At 35.9% G+C, this 21,753-nt stretch overlaps 1 protein-coding gene across 1 annotated transcript; it reads right to left on the bottom strand.

Annotated features, from left to right (window-relative positions):
- Nucleotides 1-19,902: 19,902 nt before the first annotated feature.
- On the bottom strand, nt 19,903-20,865 carry LOC121297038 (taste receptor type 2 member 40-like). The gene has a single exon (XM_041223049.1). The coding sequence runs from the start codon at nt 20,863-20,865 to the stop codon at nt 19,903-19,905; it is 963 nt and encodes a 320-aa protein (XP_041078983.1).
- Between the last annotated feature and the right edge of the window lie 888 nt (nt 20,866-21,753).

Here is a 21,753-nt window from a genome sequence, read left to right as displayed (position 1 = left end):
GAAAAAGTATTTGTCCCCTGATTTTCTGAATTTTTGCATATTTTTGAAACTGAATGTTATCAGATCTTCAACCAAATCTAATATTAGATAAAAGGGACCCCGAGTGAAGAAATAACACAAAGTGTTGATACTTATTTCATTTATTTAATAAAGAAAGTTATACAACACCCAAAGCCCCCGTGTGAAAAAGTAATTGCTCCCTTAGACTCAATAACTGGTTACACCATCTTTAGCAGCAATAACTGCAACCAAACACTTCCTGTAGTTATTGATCAGTCTCTCACAGCGCCATGGAGGAATTTTGGCCCTTTTTCGAGCATTCACACATGAGATAAGGCGACCTTGGGCTGGCCTAAACCGCAATTGTGAACAGGGTCATAGTTTACCCTGGGTTGACATGTTTACTGTTATGCTTTACCATACCTCCCTATTCTTTACAATACTCCCCTTTGAGGTGCTGGAGTCAAACAACTAGGTAACACAATCAGAGTTTTCTTAATAACCCTCAAGGTGTATGTTTCTCATTTTGTAACATTCGCATGATTTTTGTTTTTCCCCTTTCAAAAAAAAAATAGCAGTGAATTGAAGACTGGAGGTAACACTTTGAAAATATGGCCCAGTGTCCTTTAAATGATTTGTATAGTTTTACTGAACCCTTTGTAGATAATGCCATACTCTTGCTAGCTTTAAATTGGCATGCATGAAATCAACTCTAACAATCTGCTTGCAAGAACATTTCCCATTAGACTAGAAGTGAGAGTTTCTTAAGGCCAAGGGTTCCTTTTTATCCCTTATCATACATTTCAATTCAGAGCCTGGTAACTAAGATGGAGCAAATCTCTGATAATAAAACAGCTCTTCAACCAAATCAAATCCATCATCATTTTAAAGCTGCAATTCAAAAGCAAAGCAAATTGATAAAAGTGAGTAAATACACACTAGATTCACTTTTGAAAAGCAGTGTGTTCAGCATAAACATGACTGCTTTAAACAATTCTAATATGTGAAGGTCAGCAAATCTTAATGGCTCTTGTCTTTTCTTAACGCATGTACAGTAAGTTTAGTCACGGAGTTGGTGTTTAAGGTGCAGTTCATGTTGGCTACATTCATATTTGTACTACTTTATAATTTCTGATGATTTGAACTTTGCACATACTGGAACAGCCTGAGCTTTTTCCTGACAGGGAGCCAGCTTGTGAATTGATGTTTTAATAAGGTAGTGATGCTTGTAATAGTGTTAGAGAAACAGCCACGGTTTGCATGATCCTTTTCAGGTTGGAGTGAGGGTCACAGCTGGTATTCTTAAGGCTGCTAGCTCTTTATTTGCATATAAAATGATTTACATACAATCTTTTGACTGATTGATGAACAGTGGCATCAATTAAGACATCCTCCTGAAGCAACCATATAATTTGTATACTCTTTATATTATTCTCTGACACATTCTCTGTGTGTGTGTGTGTGTAGATAATTTTAAAATAGTAAAAGGAACACACAGCCACACTCATTCCACAGAAATAAACAACTTATTGCTATTCACAGTTTATAATTTAAAAAAAAAAAAGAGAGAGATTACTGCAGAGATGGAAATCAGACTCCTATTGTACAGTAGTCTGATCCATTTCTAGTTTCACTGAGATTTTAATAAGACACACCTGAGCCGGAGCAAATCAAGCTTGTAGTAAAACCTGGAATGGATTACCTTCTATGCAATAGGAATCTTATTTCCATCCCTGTTACTGTTTAATATTTTGAAACAAATTCCTGTTCATACTAATGTATTTGTCAGCTAGATGAACGTGGTGCTGATCGTTGAATGGAAGCATCCATCACTTTTTTTGATCAGGAATGACTTGGAAAAAATATATAATTCCCTGCACACCTTTGTTTTTTTTGTTTTTTTTTACAGAGTTTTGCATTTACCCGGATTGTAGATAATCTTAAGGTAACAAAAGCTGCATGATAAATATCTCCCATCCAAGTTCTGACACAACAAACAACTGTGAATTTGTTTTTGACATTTCTTTGGAAAAATCATTAGGGAGTGGCTGGTGCTAGAAAACTTAATATCCTTGGAAATACATTTTGGATAACAGGAAAAAATCAGTTAGGCTTTTTTTCTGTCAGCCTACCCTAAGTAAACCACCATCACTGTTCTGCTTTGCTGGGGTCTTCCTGTTGAAATATACTGGGTGATTTAAAAACTGAGAGGCTGTTGCATGAATTCCTTAGAAAAGAACGGGCAGACAACACACACTTTTTTTCAGAGGGTGTGCTGTCCATCAATCACCCTGTGTATGCTGCTTGTCTCCACTTTGTTGTACTTGCTTCATATTACATCACTTTACTACACTTTGCCATTCTAAGTGGTTCTTATTGCAATCCACGTTGTGTGTGTGTGTGTGTTTAATGTTTTTATATATTCTGTGCTAAGCTGCTCTTCAGTTCTAATTGCCCGTCTAATGTAACACATTTTTTAAACTATTCTTTCTTAAGAATTGCTGGTGATATATAAAGGTTCACCAGGTGGAGCGGGTAGCGGGTAGGTATACAGTAGCTTATACTAATGTAAAGACACTCAAAAGACTAATTCATCTTATTTATTCTTTTTTTTTTTTTTTTTTAATTCAGAAATACAGAGAATCCACCAGCACTCCAGCACACGACTTGAGTACTGGAGTAGCAGGAATAGGATCACAGCAAACACTACTGTCAAATACAATATATTTTAACCACAGCTCTACAGAACAACCTGCATTTACATTACAAAACAGTACAATGCAACACTTCATATAAACTGGGCAACCACTAGTATTATAATTACAGGTAATGACCTCATTTATTACTCTCAGAATGCCTCTCTCAATCTCAGAAGCAGTTCGTTTCTTCTTCACAGTATCTTGCTAGTTTTATATTCTAAAAGATATCTGAATTTTGCATTTGATTCCAAAATCTAAATGTAAAAAAATGTAAAAACTCCTCAGCTTTATTTTAAAAAATGTCCAACTAAAAATCTTATAAGGATACAGAACATTGCTAATATTTCTACTATTCTTTTTACTAAAAGCAGATGTTTTAATCAATTTAATTTGGACCCCACAGACCAGGCTGCTATTTGCACAGGGTTTTCATGAAAACAAAATACTCCAGCAATGAGTCAAAACTAGCAAGACAAAAAGATGGACTTAAGAGTCTTAGTCTAGATTCTCAAAGCTACTTACTCCAAACTGTCATTAGCGCAATTTTTATCTGAAAGATAAATAATACAAATACGAATAAGAAACCACTTAAGACTGCTTGCAAGTTCCTAAGTTAAACGTCTTAGTTGTATATATCTAATTTGGTTTCTGCTCTGGAACTCATTCTGGTTTCTTTTCATTTGCTGGGTGTGTTTGCAGAGATGGACCACAAGCTGGCTGCTGGTGGTCACCATGATTATGAGAGGAATGGGGCATAGAAATAACACAAAGATAAGCATATACAACTCTCCGGTGAACATCCCTGGGAATTTGAAATCAGGTGTGGTGCATGGCATGCCCAGGGTGTTGTTGATGTTGTAAGTGTTATTAGCAGCAACGTTTGCTGCCATTGTTGGAACAAGAGACAAGAATGGACAGAATAAGATGAAGCAGAAGAATACAGTGAGGATGAGAGCCCAGTTGACAACCAGTGAGATATTCCTCTTGAGCTTGATGAAGAGAGTGGTGGATAGGCTGATGATCTTCACACAATAGAAGACACAAAGCCAAGCAATGGACCAGAAACTTGAAGCGCTGGCACTGAACAAGATGAAGAAGACCACTGGCATGGCTCTTGCCATCTCATTGTGGCAGAACATTTTAAACTTATAAAAATATAGAATGCAAATCGTTGACAAGTCCAAGAATATATTGAGGAGTGAGATGCATGAAATTATGAATTCAAGTGTCTGATAACTTCTGCTTTTCCTCTGCTGATGGACGGTCATGACAAGATTGAAGAGATTCCACAGCACTCCAAACACCACCAGAGCTCCGCAGATCAATGTTAGTATTATATCTTTAGTTGACAGCATCGTGGTTTTTTTTTGTTACCTGCGTACAAATTGTGTTAAAAAAAAAAACCCTCTAAGGTCTAAGTCTCAGCTAGCTGTGTGGAAGGAATGAAATCTGTGACTGCTCATGATAATAACTACACAGTGATAATAGAAAGCCACGCAAATACAAAAATATCAGTCCACTTCACTGGCTCAGCCTAGTTTTTGAGATGCAAGGTCAAAGTAAATTAGATGTGTAATATTTAGTCACTGCTGAGAAACGACTCGGTAAAACTGATTTACATTTGTTTTTTAAGGTATTGAAATGTATTTAAAACAAGCACATGAGGATTTATGATTTAGCTTTCCTTTACTGAAAGAGGATGCACTGGCATACTCGGTCAATGCACATCAGTTCTAAAGGCCTGGAACAGAATCTGGCTGAAGTCACAGCAGCGTACGGTGGTCTTAGCAAACCCAGCACACAATTCAGCACAGCCGGTGGACACATTTGCAATAAGTCAAATATAGAGTAAAGAATTTTAATTTGTAAGGCGCTTGTGATAAAGTGGTGTGAGGTCAAGGCTAATCAATGGCAGGAATAGCAAACCCAGAGTCCGAAAGCTGTAAGTCAGGGCTCCTGTGCACTTGTATTCTTTACACAACCAAATAAAAGATTTAACCCAAACACAAATTCAAAGCAAAACGCAACACCCAAACTATGTCTATGAGCGCATGAAGTAACTTCTTACTGTTCAGGCTTGGCAATGCCTTCCCTGAGCCACCTCTCCTAATACACCTTCCTTTGTTCTTAAACAGTTTGGTGTCTTCTCCAGGTAAATATTTTTCAGAAATCTGTAAATCATTTAGAGATATCTCTAAATAACGTCCTGTCTAATTGACTGTTTGATCAGCCAACCAGGAACTACCTGCCTAGTATTCTTGGGCTGATCAATCAGACAATCAGCCCCCCCATCATTTGAAGATATCTTCAAATAACTTCCTGTTCATTTAAAGATATCTTCAAATAGCTTTCTGTTCATTTAGACATATCTCTAAATCATTTAGAGATATCTTTAAATAACTTCCTGTTCATTTGAAGATATCTTTAAATAGACAGGAAGTTCATTGAAAACATAAGAGCATTTTCACAGGAAGCTACTTCGAGATATCTTGTTCATTTGAAGATATCTTCAAATGATTTAGATATATCTCTAAATGAAGAGGAAGTTATTTGAAGATATCTTCAAATGATTTACAGATATCTTTAAATGAACAGGAAGTTATTTGAAGATATCTTCAAATGATGGGGAGCCTGATTGTCTGATTGATCAGCCCAAGAATACTAGGCAGGCAGTTCCTGGTTGGCTGATCAAACAGTCAATTAGACAGGACGTTATTTAGAGATATCTCTAAATGATTTACAGATATCTGAAAAGTATTTAAAGATATCTCAAACATTCAGAGATATCTTCAAATATTTAAAGATATGGATATATGAATTTGAGATGTCTCTAAATGATCATTTGGCTTGCCATAGTTATGCTGCCGCATCTCAAAGCCAGGCTCCAAAAAATGTTAAATTAAAACCTGACCATGTTCTGTGTGAACCATATATGCACCAGGTTAGGTTCTTGTTGTGTAACCAGGATTATGGATCATATATATATATATATATATATATATATATATATATATATATATATATAATATATATATATTAGTTTAACATGCTGTACATTGTCGCATAATGACTAGAGTGCAGTGCAGCAGGGTTCCATTGGGATATTTCCACACATTTGTAACCTGGAAAACTCATGCTTCATAATAAAACTTTAACAAAAGCTGTCATCAGTGATAATTTTCAGGCTTTTTGTCGTACTGAAACCTCCTTTCTAATGGTTTACTTTTGCACTGTATTTTTGCAGTTTCCCCATGCTCATACTATGCATGTATCATAGTTTACCTTGGGTTGACATGTTTACTTATATGCTTTGCCATACCTCCCTATTCTTTACAATGCTCCCCTTTGAGATGCTGGAATCATGGAGGTATGCCTCTGTATTCTGTGTGAGAGTTGAGTTTTAAAATCCTGGATAGTGAATAGCCATGTGAAACCAAGCGGCATTCCTGTGGTCATGTATTACATAAAAAATTAATACATTATTTATATAAATGTATCTACCCAATGTCATTGATTTCTTTTTATAAATCATTATTCTTGTAAAAAAAATGAAATGTCTGGCCCTGAATAGAAGCATTAATAATAAGGTAAATATGCCAGCTGACCCTCAGCTTGAACAATGATCTGTGCATTCTTGTAGCAATACAATACATTTCTGTACACCCTCCTATCGCTACAGCTACCACCAGCAGCTGTTTTGAATTTGATTCCAGTTCAGTGAACAGTCTGATTTTGAGGTGTGCTGAAATGCTTGTTTATATTCCTGAATAACTATAACACACTTCATACTACTACATGTGGAGAGACCTGAAGAAACTCAGTACATCCCATGACAAATGTTTAGACTAAATGTCAATGTATTTTCACAGCTTTTTACTCCAGTCTTTAATTAACTCCTATTTTGAAGTAAAATGTATGTTCATTTTACAAAACCAGAACCAAACTGCTAAGTAACACAATCCGAGTTCTCTTAAGCACCATCAAAGTATTTGTTTCTCATTTTGTAACATTCACATGATTTTCTTTTCCTCCATTAAAAAAAATAGCAGTGAATTGAAGACTGGAGGTAACACTTTGAAGGTCAGCAAATCTTAATGGCTCTTGTTTTTTCTTAACGCATGTACAGTAAGTTTAGTCACAGAGTTGGTGTTTAAGGTGCAGTTCATGTTGGCTACATTCATATTTGTACTACTTTATAATTTCTGATGATTTGAACTTTGCACATACTGGAAAAGCCTGAGCTTTTTCCTGACAGGGAGCCAGCTTGTGAATTGATGTTTTAATAAGGTAATGATGCTTGTAATAGTGTTAGAGAAACAGCCACGGTTTGCATGATCCTTTTTAGGTTGGAGTGAAGGTCACAGCTGGTACTCTTAAGGCTGCTAGCTCTTTATTTGCATATAAAATGATCTATGTACCATATTTACATACAATCTTTTGAGTGATTGATGAACAGTGGATTCAATTATGACACCCTCCTGAAGCAACCACTTAATTTGTATACTCTTTATATTAGTCTCAAACACATTCTCGATAGATAGATAGATAAGTGAAAAATAGTAAAAGGAACACACAGCCACAAATGCTAAAATGCATGAGATGTTTTGGAAGTTGTTTAGTTAAAGCACAAAGTGGTCTAACATTTTCACACAAGAGGGCCTGTGTGTGTCTCTCTCTCTCTCTCTCTCTCTCTCTCTCTCTCTCTCTCTCTCTCTCTCTCTCTCTCTCTCTCTCTCTCTCTCTCTCTATATATATATATATATATATATATATATATATATATATATATATATTTTATAGTGTATGTATATTATATATATATATATATAGTGCTCTTATACGCAAAGAGAGATCCTCGGTGGCTTTTTGTAACTATTGGAAATGTCATCCATTTGTCTAAATGCAATTTGACAGTGAGAAATCACATTCTCATACCTGCTGTAGCATAGCAAGTTTTTTTTTTTACGGATAGAAATAAGGCTCATATTGCACAACAGTCTGATCCATTCCTGGTTTCACTAAGATTTTAATAAGATACACCTGAGCCTCTTACCAATCCGCTGTGGCAAATCATGCTTGTAGTAAAACCTGGAATGGATTACCTTCTATGCAATAGGAGTCTTATTTCCATCCCTGTTACTGTTTAATATTTTGAAACAAATTCCTGTTCATACTAATGTATTTGTCAGCTAGATGAACGTGGTGCTGATCGTTGAATGGAAGCATCCATCACATTTTCTGATCAGGAATGACTTGGAAAAAACATATAATTCCCTGCACACCTTTGTTTTTTTTTTACAGAGAGTTTTGCGTTTACCCGGAGTGTAGATAATTTTAAGGTAATAAAAAACTTTACTTTCCTATTGAAATGTAATCTCTGACTAAGAAAATCACTGGAACAGTGAAAATCTGTGAATCTAGAAAAAGGTTTAGCTTTTATATTAAATCATTAGATTTGGTCATACCAGCCGCATGATAAATATCTCCCATCCAAGTTCTGACACAACAAACAATTGTGAATTAGTTTGTTTTTGACATTTCTTTGGAAATATCATTCAACTGGGCTTAAATTAGTTGATTGTTTAATATTTATATGGAAATATATAGATATATATATATATATATTATATATATATTATATATATATATATATATAATATATATATATATATATATATATAGCTCTGGAAAAAATTAAGAGACCACTGCAAAATTATCAGTTTCTCTGGTTTTACTATTTATAGGTATGTGTTTGGGTAAAATGAACATTTTTGTTTTATTCTACAAACTAAATAAAAATATTGTCATTTAGAGCATTTATTTGCAGAAAATGACAACTGGTCAAAATAACAAAAAAGATGCAGTGTTGTCAGACCTCGAATAATGCAAAGAAAATAAGTTCATATTCATTTTTAAGCAACACAATAATAATGTTTTAACTTAGGAAGAGTTCAGAAATCAATATTTGGTGGAATAACCCTGATTTTCAAGCACAGCTTTCATGCATCTTGGCATGCTCTCCACCAGTCTTTCACATTGATGTTGGGTGACTTACAAGGTACAAGGTTGTCCTGGAAGAAAACTTGCTTCCTTCTGCTCTGACAATGTTCCACAACTCTGAGGATTGTTTTTTCCAGCAGGGCAATGCTCCATGCCACACAGCCAGGTCAATCAATGTGTGGATGGAGGACCACCAGATCAAGACCCTGTCATGGCCAGCCCAATCTCCAGACCTGAACCCCATTGAAAACCTCTGGAATGTGATCAAGAGGAAGATGGATGGTCACAAGCCATCAAACAAAGCCGAGCTGCTTGAATTTTTGCGCCAGGAGTGGCATAAAGTCACCCAACATCAATGTGAAAGACTGGTGGAGAGCATGCCAAGATGCATGAAAGCTGTGCTTGAAAATCAGGGTTATTCCACCAAATATTGATTTCTGAACTCTTCCTAAGTTAAAACATTAGTATTGTGTTGTTTAAAAATGAATCTGAACTTATTTTCTTTGCATTATTCGAGGTCTGACAACACTGCATCTTTTTTTGTTATTTTGACCAGTTGTCATTTTCTGCAAATAAATGCTCTAAATGACAATATTTTTATTTGGAATTTGGGAGAAATGTTGTCAGTAGTTTATAGAATAAAACAAAAATGTTCATTTTACCCAAACACATACCTATAAATAGTAAAACCAGAGAAACTGATAATTTTGCAGTGTTCTCTTAATTTTTTCCAGAGCTGTATATATATTTTGTCGTTGTACTAGGTTTAATAGTATAGCATTAGCAAGAAACAACCTAGTTGCAGACAGAAGCAGTTCATTTCTTCTTCACAGGATCTTGCTCGTTTTATATTATAAAAGATATCTGAATTTTGAATTTGCTTTCAAAATCTATGTTGTGTACCGTACAGCATTGCATTTGTATACGTGTAAAATATGAACACACCAACAGCCACAGACAGTTCTATATTTAAAGCTACATTCAATAAAAAAAAAATGTGAAAATCCCTCAGCTTTACATTAAAATATGTCCAATTATAAATCCATTCTTATAAGGATATGAAAGATTGCGAATATTTTTAGTATTCTTTTTCATTGAACTATAGTTTAAAAGAAAAATGTATTTGGTAAACTGTTGTATGTCAACAAAAGCCAAGGCAAATACAGATTTTGCATACACCTCAATCTCCACCAAATGCATCTTTATTTTTACACAAAACAACAGCAACAAGATGAAAGGCAAAATAAAGCAATATGAATTTTAAACAGTAATTCTGTAGTATTAGTCTACTCTCAGGTCATTCAGGAAAATAAAAATATTAATATCAAGTTATTTCTTATCATATTCTATTTAGCTCAAGCAGATGTTTTAATCAATTTAAGCTCATTTATACGATTAAATGGACCCCTCAAACCAGGCTGCTATTTGCACAGGGTTTTCATGAAAGCAAAATACTCCAGCAATGAGTCAAAACTAGCAAGACAAAAAGATGGACTTAAGAGTCTTAGTCTAGATTCTCAAAGCTACTTACTCCAAACTGTCATTAGTACAATTTTTATCTGAAAGAAATAATACAGATATGAATAAGAAACCACTTGCGACTGCTTACAAAGTTCCTAAGTTAAACGTCTTAGTTGTATATATCTGATTTGGTAACTTTATTGGGTGTGTTTCTCTGAAATAAATAACAATGTGCTGATGACAATGCAGAGTAATTAGTTTTTAGAATGTAGCCCTTTACATTAAACTGCTGAGCTGTTTGTCATTAGAAACACTGGGCATTTAATTTTACTTTCACAAAAACAGTGCAAAATGCACACTATAAATAAATAGTGACGAATAATCTGAATCAGTATGGCTTCTCACTTCGGCTCACTCTGCTGCTGTATCTTTCCACAGCCGAACACAGACGCAAGTTTCTCCTTCAGATTCTTGTTAGTGGCAGTCATTAGAACTCCCGTTGCTGTGCAGTAGAAGGCTATATCTAAAATAATAAAGTCATAAGACATTTCTTCATTTTTTCTATTAGTAAGGATGTAAATGAACGCCAGCATGATGGTGAACAAATACACTACCACCAGGAAAATGATCATTTTGCAGATCAGTAGGTAGGAGTTTCTGCTCTGGAACTCGTTCTGGTTTCTTTTCATTTGCTGGGTGTGTTTGCAGAGATGGACCACAAGCTGGCTGCTGGTGGTCACCATGATTATGAGAGGAATGGGGCATAGAAATAACACAAAGATAACAAAGTAAAGTTCGGAGGCAAACGTCTCTGGGAAATCGAAACGAGGACTGGTGCATGGCGTGCCCAGGGTGTTGTTGATGTTGTAAGTGTTATTAGCAGTAACGTTTGGAACAACAGACAAGAATGGGCAGAAAATGACAAGGGAGAAGAACACAGTGAGGATGACAGCCCAGTTGACAATCAACGAGATATTCCTCTTGAGCTTGATGAAGAGAGCAGTGGGTATGCAGATGATCTTCACACAGTAGAAGACACAAAGCCAAGCAATGGACCAGAAACTTGAAGCGCTGGCACTGAACAAGATGAAGTAGACCACTGGTAAGACTCTTCCCATCTCGTTGTGGCAGAACGTTTTAAACTTATAAAAATATAGAATGCATATCATTGACAAGTCCAAGAATATATTGGAGAGTGAAATGCATGAAATTATGAATTCAAGTGCCTGATAACTTCTGCTTTTCCTTTGCTGATGGACGTTTACGACAAGATTGAAGAGATTCCACAGCACTCCAAACATCAACAGAGCTCCGCTGATCAATGTTAATATTATATCCTTAGTTGACAGCATCGTGGTTTGTTTTTTGTTACCTGCGTACAGATTGTGTTAAAAAAAAAAAAACCTCTAAGGTCTAAGCCTCAGCAAGCCGTGTGGAAGGAGCGAAATCTGTGACTGCTCATAATAATTATATACAGTGATAAAAGAAAGTCATGCAAATACAAATATATCAGTCCATTTCACTGGCTCAGCCTAGTTTTTGAGATGCAAGGTCAAAGTAAATTAGCTGTGTAATATTTAGTCACTGCTGAGAAATGACTCAGTAAAACTGATTTACATTAGTTTTTTAACGTATTGAAATGCATTTAAAACAAGCACATGAGGATTTATGATTTCACTTGCCTTTACTGAAAGAGGGTGCGGTGGCATACTCGGTCAATGCACATCAGTTCTAAAGGCCTGGAAGTCACAGCAGCGTATGGTGGTCTTAGCAAACCCAGCACACAATTCAGCACAGCCGGCACTGGACTGGACACATTTGCAATAAGTCAAATATAGAGTAAAGAATTTTAATTTGTCAGGAGTTTGTGATAAAGTGGTGTGAGGTCAAGGCTCAGCAATGGCAAGACTAGCAAACCCAGAGTCAGAGAGCTGTAATTCAGGGCTTCCGCGCACTTGTATTCTTTTTACAACCAAATAAAAGGTTTAAGCCAAACAGAAATTCAAAAGCAAAATGCAACAACAAAACTATGGCTATGAGCGCATGAACTAACCTCTTACTGTTCAGGCTTGGCAATGCCTTCCCTGAGCCACCTCTCCCAATACACCTTCCTTTTTTCTTAAACAGATTGGTGTCTTCTCCAGGTATCTAATTGACTGTTTGATCAGCCAACCAGGAACTGCCTGCCTAGTATTCTTGGGCTGATCAATCAGACAATCAGCCTCCCCAGGAAGACACCGCACCAAACCAGTTACCTTAATTAAAAGCATGTAGCTGTGCAAATGTGGCCATCTTGGCTCCAAGCTGTTCCTCCACTCCTAAGCCGAGATGGTCATCAGCCACAAAAACACATATTTTAACTGTGCACCGACTATGGCCTTTCACAGAGCTGCATCTTCTCTGTGGATGAAAAGAAGAATAGAGGCACTCTAACCCCTCGTTGTATTTCAGTTGTAGCTATTTCAGTGAACTTTATATACGGCCCACCTGAGCTTTCCAACTCTTTGGTATGCCTAAGCTTGGATGTGACTAACTAAGCTCAAAGTAAAACCTACAATGGCTCAACCTCCTACAGAATGGGAGTCCTATTTCATTCATTGTATTTTAAACTACCTAATCAGTTTTTTTAACAATACAAAGTGATTAACAGAAAGACGAGGATTCTGGTGCATTTAAAATTGTTCATTTGTAAGTCATTAAGTTCAGTAATGTGGTGAATCAAAACAGGAAAACAGACAACAGCACCTAGCACTAAAAGTAAGATGGTTATTTTTAGTGGTTAATCAGGGACAAAACAGCTGCCGTAGTAGCCACTAATCTACTATCACAAGGCAGGGAATGCTATTTATTATAGATAGTATTAGTCTTGAAGTGATTGAAATGTTTTCCTATTAAAGTACATAGAGCTGAGAACACTATTCCAGTAAGTCCAACCTAATATATACTGCCAGCAATACTTCTGTTTTACATGTTCCAGTATAAAAAGTGCACATATTATGATAAACGTGCACTTGATTTTTTCTTGGTATTTATTTCTGAAACTGTCAATGAACTGTTGTTGAATACATGTCATTCAGATTTAGACATTAAAAACACCTGTCGATTTGTTTTTGTGTCCCTTCCTAACAAAGCCTCTTGGCTCCGGTCTGGATATCTTCGAAGGCAGGCCAAAGCTGACTGCGTGGAAAGAGCGGGTGAAAGGCAGTATCGGAAAGGAGCTCTTTGATGGAGTTCATGAGCTGATATTGAACGGCAGGGATCTGCCCAAGAAAATGGAGCAGTCTGTTATGCTGCCGCATCTCAAAGCCAGCCTCCAAAAAATGTTAAATTAAAACCTGATCCTGTTCTGTGTGCACCGCATATGCGCCAGGTTAGGTTCTTGTTGTGTAACCAGGATGAATTGTATACATATAGAGATACACAAATACCCATGATTTGTATTATTTCCTTTGAATAAATATAGATACACAAATACCCATACACAAGAAGTTAACGGCATAACAAAGTTGTTTTTTGTACTCGTTCTGTGTGTATACTACTATATACAGTGCCTATAGAAAGTCTACACCCCCTTTCAAAAAGTTCACCTTTTGTTGCTTTATGAAGAAACTGAACACATCCCATGACAAATGTTTAGACTAAATGTCAATATATTTTCAAAGCTTTTTACTCCAATCTTTAAATAACTCCTGAATGTTCATTTTACAAAACTAGAACCAAACAACTAAGTACCACAATCGGAGTTCTCTTAAGCACCCTCAAGGTGTTTGTTTCTCATTTTGTAAGTTAAAACAAATAGCAGTGAATGGAGGTAACACTGAAAATATGGCCCAGTGTCCTTAAATGATTTGTATAGTCCTACTGAACCCTTTGTAGATAATGCCATACTCCTGCTAGCACTGCTTTAAATTGGCATGCATGAAATCTGCTTGCAAGACCATTTCCCATTAGACAAGAAGTGAGAGTTTCTTAAGGCCAAGGGTTCCTTTCTATCCTTTATCATCCAGCACATTTCAATTCAGAGCTTGGTAACTAAGATGGAGCAAATCTCCGATAATAAAACAGCTCTTCAACCAAATCAAATCCATCATCATTTTAAAGCTGCAATTCAAAAGCAAAGCAAATTGATAAAAGTGAGTAAATACACACTAGATTCACTTTTGAAAAGCAGTGTGTTCAGCATAAACATGACTGCTTTAAACAATTCTAATATGTGAAGGTCAGCAAATCTTAATGGCTCTTGTCTTTTCTTAACGCATGTACAGTAAGTTTAGTCACGGAGTTGGTGTTTAAGGTGCAGTTCATGTTGGCTACATTCATATTTGTACTACTTTATAATTTCTGATGATTTGAACTTTGCACATACTGGAACAGCCTGAGCTTTTTCCTGACAGGGAGCCAGCTTGTGAATTGATGTTTTAATAAGGTAGTGATGCTTGTAATAGTGTTAGAGAAACAGCCACGGTTTGCATGATCCTTTTCAGGTTGGAGTGAAGGTCACAGCTGGTACTCTTAAGGCTGCTAGCTCTTTATTTGCATATAAAATGATCTATGTACCATATTTACATACAATCTTTTGAGTGATTGATGAACAGTGGACAACAATTAAGACATCCTCCTGAAGCAACCACATCATTTGTATACTCTTTATATTATTCTCCGACACATTCTCTCAGTGTGTGTGTGTTATATATACAGTGATGTGAAAAAGTACTTGCCCCCTGTCTGATTTTCTGCATTTTTGCACATTTTTCACGAATTTGGTCTGATCTTTTTGTGGGTTGTTGTAGTATATAGAGGGAGTCTGAGAGAAAAAATGACACCAAAGTTTGGTGCTTCTTTCATTTGTTTGGTGTGCAAGGTAATCAAACATGCAATCTTCAGTTGTGAAAAAGTTATTGCCCCCTAGTTAACTCAATCCAATTAAAGGGATAATTAGGGTCAGCTGTTTGAATACTTTGGTTAACAATCAGGCCTGATTTGGGCCAGCCCTGCCAAATATAAATCTGATTAATTTTGGCCCTTACCATCAGATTGAAGCTGTCAGCACACAGGTTCTAGAGTCACATTATGCCACGATTAAAAGAAATTCCTGAAGACCTCCGGAAAAAAGTTGTTGATGCCTATCAGTCTGGAAAGGGTTACAAAGCCATTTCTAAGGCTCTGGGGCTCCACCAAACCACAGTCAGAGCCATAATGTCCAAATAGAAAAAGTTTGGCACAGTAGTGAATCTTCCCAGGAGTGGACGTCCTGACAAAATCTCTCCAAGGGCAAGGTGTAAAATCATCCAGGAAGTCACAAAAAAACCTAGAACATCATCCAGGGATCTGCAGGCCTCTCTTGCCTTGGCTAAGGTCAGTGTTCATGACTCCACCATCAGAAAGACACTGGGCAAAAATGGGATTCATGGCAGAGTAGCAAGGCGGAAACCACTGCTCACTAAGAAGAACATGAATGCTCGTCTCAAGTTTGCCAAAAAGCACCTGGATGATCCTCAAGAGTTCTGGAACAATGTTCTATGGACAGATGAGTCAAAAGTGGAACTTTTTGGCTAACAATGGGCCCCGTTATGTCTGGCGAAAACCAAACAGTGTATTCCACAGTAAGAACCTCATACCAACGGTCAAGCATGGTGGTGGTAGTGTCATGATTTGGGGATGCTTTGCTGCATCAGGACCTGGACGACTTCCCATCATTGAAGGAACCATGAATTCTGCTCTGTATCAGAGAATTCTACAGGAGAATGTCAGGCCATCACTCCGCGAGCTGAAGCTGAAGCACAGCTGGGTCTTGCAGGAAGAAAATGATCCGAAACACACAAGCAAGTCTACATCAGAATGGTTGAAGAACAAGAAATTTTAAGTTTTGGAATGGCCTAGCCAATGGTCCAGACCTAAAGCCATTGAGATGTTGTGGCAGGACCTGAAATGAGCAGTTTATGCTCGAAAACCCAGAAATGTCACTGAGTTGAAGCAGTTCTGCATGAAGGGCCAAAATTCCTCCACGGCACTGCGAGAGACTGATCAATAACTACAGGAAGCGTTTGGTTGCAGTTATTGCTGCTAAAGGTGGCGTAACCAGTTATTGAGTCTAAGGCAGCAATTAGTTTTTCACACAGGGGCATTGGGCGTTGTATAACTTTCTTTAATAAATAAATGAAATAAGTATCAATATTTGATGTTATTTGTTCACTCAGGGTTCCTTTTATTTTATATTAGATTTTGCTTGCAGATCTGATAACATTCAGTGTCAAAAATACAGAAAAGCAGACAGGGGCAAATGAATGAATGGATAGATAGATAATTTAAAAATAGTAAAAGGAACTGTGGCAGGCTGGCGAGTGGATAGAGGCCCAGAGACAGACTGCAGTTCAAAAAATATATACTTTTATTATAAATAAACACAAAATAAAAAGGCACAATGGCAAAAATAATGATGTTTAAACAAATAACCAAACAAAAAAAGCAAAACTTACAAAAATAAAGATTTCCAGGCTGGGCAATGCCTTCACTGGATTTAGAAAAATTTAGACAAACAAAACCAACCTGCTTCCTCAGCTCCCTCCTCCCAAATGAGAAGCAGAGGCCTCCTTTTATGTCAGGTGGCTGGGCGCTGATTGATCGTTAATTAACCTAATCAACTAATCAACCCCAGCCACCTGAACATAATAAACCCAGGCAGGTAGGGGAAATTAACCCCATCCCTGCCAATTTAAAAAGGGCAGAGCTTTGCTCTGCCACAGGAACACACAGCCACAAATGATAAATGCATGAGACTTTTTGGAAGTTGTTTAGTTAAAGCACAAAGTGGTCTAACATTTTCACATAAGAGGGCCTGTTGTTTTTATATCACTGATAACTGACCTGAAATTGAAATTCTCCCGCCCAGAGGTTTTCATGCAGGTAGGTATATAATAGTATATATATTATATATATATATATATATATATATATATATATATATATATATATATATATATATATATATAGTTTTTATAATACACGAAAAAAACATAAAGAGGGATCTTTGATGGCTTTTTGTAAATAGATAATGTTTATGCATGTTTTTTTTTTCCATTTTAGCCAAATACATGTCTGTTAGACACTAGGCAAATGCTACCCAAATATTATATAAGAAAATAAAAAAAATAAAAAACTGATACTGAAAATCTACTGTATTTATTTAAAAACAAACCAAATGAGGACAGCTACACACACTCAATCTTTTAAAACATTACTAACCTGTTTTTGTGTGTACCACACAAAATGAAAATTTGGCCCACTTATTCAGACTCATTCCACAGAAATACACAGCACATTGCTATTCCCCGTTTAAAAAATAAATAAAAAATAAGAGATTACTGCAGGTATAGGAATAAGACTGAAATGGATTACCTTCTATGCAATAGGAGTTTTATTTCCATCCCTGTTACTGTTTAATATTTTGAAACAAATTCCTGTTCATACTAATGCATTTGTCACTTAGATGAATGTGGTGCTGATAGTTTAATGGAAGCATCCATCACTTTTTCTGATCAGGATTGATTTGGAAAAATATATAATTCCCTGCACACCTTTGTTTTTACAGAGAGTTTTGCTGATGAGGTGGTGAACATTTCTTTGGAAATATCATTTGGGAGTGGCTGGTGAGGGAAACTGAATATCCTTGTAAATCCACTTTGGATAAGAGGAAAAAATCATATTACATCACTTTACTGTCCTTTGCCATTCCATGTTGTGTGTGTGTGTGTTTAATGTATATATATCTATATATATATATATATATATATATATATATATATATATATATATATATATATATATCAAAGAGCCAGCTGCCCAACGTTTCGATATGTTGTACATATCTTTCTCAAGGGAGCCTGTGTTTGAATCAAAACATTGGAGGTATTTATAGGTGTTTGACGGCATGACAACTACTTGTTATTGTTTATATTCAAATCCATGACTTATTCTTACATGAATATATATATATATATATATATATATATATATATATATATATATATATATATATATATATGAGATATATACACGATTCGACGAGAAGTCAAGTGCTCAGTTCGTCGCAGATTAATGTAACACATCTTTTTAACATTATTCTTTCTTTAGAATTGCTGGTAATATAAGGTTCACCAGGTGGAGATGGCTCTTAGTACTATAAAGTAGTTTATACTACAGTAAAGACATTTTGGCTGATTCAGCCTGTATTACATATGTCTTCATCTGGCAACTAGATGTCATCTGAAGCTTAAATCCATTTCCCTGCCTTACATTGTTTCCATATAGACCTTCACTTCACAACCACTGTAACATTTTTCTTTTGAAACTGGAGGATATGTAAACGACACAGAATTTAATATTCTTTTAAGAAAACGTATTTTAAATAAACAGTTGACAAGGGGCACTGAAAATGTTATTGCAGCTGACATTAAAGGAATGAATTTTAAAATTTTAGAGGAGAATTTGAATTTTGTACACCGTGTCCTCTGGACACCTGTTTTTATAAAGAGCCCTCAAAACACCAATTCATATTATTCTTTTTTTATTGGTTACTATAAGAAATATAGAGAATCCAACAGCACTTCAGCGCACGCCTAGGGTACCGGAGTAGCAGAAACAGGATCACAGCAAACACTACTATCAAATAAAATATATTTTAACCACAGCTCTACAGAACAACCTGCATTTACATTAAAAAAACAGTACAATGCAACACTTTATTACACATTGTTTTCAGAAAAAAAGATATCTGAATTCTGCATTTGCATTTGCTTCCAAAAATCTATTTTGTTTACAGTACGACATTGCATGTCTAAAATTCTAACATAAAATCTGAACACACCAACAGCAACACACAGTTCTATATTTAAAGCTACACTCAATAAAAAAAATGTAAAAGCTCCTCAGCTTTACATTAAAAAATATGTCCAATTAAAAATCCATTCTTATAAGGATACAGAACATTGCTAACATTTTGTACTATTTTTTTTCATTGAACTGTTGTTTAAAAGAAACAATGCATTTGGTAAATTGTTGTATGTCAACAAAAGCCAAGGCAAATACAGATTTTGCATACACCTCAATCTCCACCAAATGCATCTTTATTTTTACACAAAACAACAGCAACAAGATGAAAGGAAAAAGAAAGCAATATGAATTTTAAACAGTTAGACTGTAGTATTAGTCTACTGTCAAGTCATTCAGGAAAATAAAAATATTAATATCAGGCTAAGTTATTTCTTATCATATTTTATTTAGCTCAAGCAGATGTTCTAATCAATTTACGCTCATTTATACGATTAAATGGACCCCTCAAACCAGGCTGCTATTTGCAGTTTTTTCCATGAAAGCAAAACTAGCAAGACAAAAAGATGGACTTAAGAGTCTTGATCTAGATTCTCAAAGCTACTTGCTCCAAATTGTCATTAGCGCAATTTTTATCTGAAGGAAATAATACAAATACGAATAAGAAACCACTTGAGACTGCTTACAAGTTCCTAAATGTCTTTGTTGTATATATCTGATTTGGTAACTTTATTGGGTGTGTTTCTCTGAAATAAATAAAATGTGCTAATTAGCTTTGAAAATGTAGCCCTTTATATTAACCTACTGAGCTGTTTCTCATTAGAAACACTGGGCATTTCATTTTACTTTCACAAAAACAGTGCAAAATGCACACTATAAATAAACAGTGATGAATGGTCTGAATCAACATGGCTTCTCACTTCGGCTCACTCTGCCTCTGTATCTTTCCACAGCAGAACAAAGACGCAAGTTTCTTCTTCAGATTCTTGTTAGTGGCCGTCAACAGAACTCCTGTTGCTGCACAGTAGAAAGCCATATCTAAAACAAGGAAATCATTAGACATTTTTTCATCTTTTGCCTGAGTCAGGAGGTAAATGAATGCCAGCATGATGGTGAACAAATACACTACCACCAGGGATATTATCATTTTGCAGATCAGTAGGTAGGAGTTTCTGCTCTGGAACTCATTCTGGTTTCTTTTCATTTGCTGGGTGTGTTTGCAGAGATGGACCACAAGCTGGCTGCTGGTGGTCACCATGATTATGAGAGGAATGGGGCATAGAAATAACACAAAGATAACAAAGTAAAGTTCGGAGGCAAACGTCTCTGGGAAATCGAAACGAGGACTGGTGCATGGCATGCCCAGGGTGTTGTTGATGTTGTAAGTGTTGTTAGCAGTAGCGTTTGCTGGCATTATTGGAATAAGAGACAAGAATGGGCAGAACAAGACAAAGCAAAAAAACACAGTGAGGATGAGAGCCCAGTTGACAACCAGTGCGATATTCCTCTTGAGCTTGATGAAGAGAGCAGTGGGTAGGCTGATGATCTTCACACAATAGAAGACACAAAGCCAAGCAATGGACCAGAAACTTGAAGCGCTGGCACTGAACAAGATGAAGAAGACCACTGGTATGACTCTTCCCATCTCGGTAGTGCAGAAGATTTTAAACTCATAAAAATACACAGTGCAAATCGTTGACAAGTCCAACAACAAATTGGAGAGTGTGGTGCATGAAATTATGAATTCAAGTGTCTGGTAACTTCTGCTTTTCCTCTGCAGATGGATGGTTATTGCAAGATTGAAGAGATTCCACAGCACTCCAAACACCAACAGAGCTCCGCTGATGAATGCTAGTATTATATCTCCAGTTGATTGCATCGTGGTTTGTTATTTGTTACCAGCGTACAGATTGTGTTAAAAAAAAAAAACAACTCTAAGTTCAAAGCCTCAGCAAGCCGTGTGGAAAAAAGACAGGAAATTCGTAACTGCTTGAGACAGTAATTATAAAAAAGTCATGCAAATACCAATACATCAGTCAGTTTCACTGGCTCAGACTAGCTTTTGACATGCAAGGTAAAAAGAAATAGCTGCGTTATATTTAGCCACTGCTAAAATACAAATGGCTCCATTAAGCTGATTTACATGTGTTGTTTATCATATTGAAATGCATTAAAAAAACAACAAGGCTTAATGATTTCACTTGTCTGTGTTGTGTGCAGTAGTAGGTGAATGCGTGTAAAGCCCTGACCTTGCCCCCAAACCACCCCCCACCACACATACACGTTTTAAAACAATCGTGATTAGAAAGATTATTCTGATTGAAATATGCTTGCAAAAAGGAATCATGAAACTTAAAAACAAACCTTGTACTCTTCAATTAAAAGTCTAAAACAAGATTGAAATTCCAGAGGTATCACTAAACTAGGTTACCATTTAAAGCAACAGTTTGGATGTGAGCAATCTCGTTTAGAATGTGCAGATATATTGTATAGAATATATATTATATATATATATATATATATTATATATATATATATATTATATATATATTATCCGACTCAGTACTACATGGTCAACCATTGCAAAATTATTATTTATATTATATTATTATTTATTATATTATTATTATTATTAACGTATTTAACGTGTTAACTTATAAAATATGTTGTACAAGAAAGAATAGTCACCTGTAATATCAAAATTGAAGTTCTAGCACCTATGAGGTGCACCGATTCCACTGTGTAACAAATTTTTTTTTTTTTTTTT

The sequence above is a fragment of the Polyodon spathula genome, chromosome 22 (assembly GCF_017654505.1).
Source record: "Polyodon spathula isolate WHYD16114869_AA chromosome 22, ASM1765450v1, whole genome shotgun sequence".
Classification (NCBI taxonomy): domain Eukaryota; kingdom Metazoa; phylum Chordata; class Actinopteri; order Acipenseriformes; family Polyodontidae; genus Polyodon; species Polyodon spathula.
This window is presented reverse-complemented; position numbering and strand designations above follow the sequence as displayed.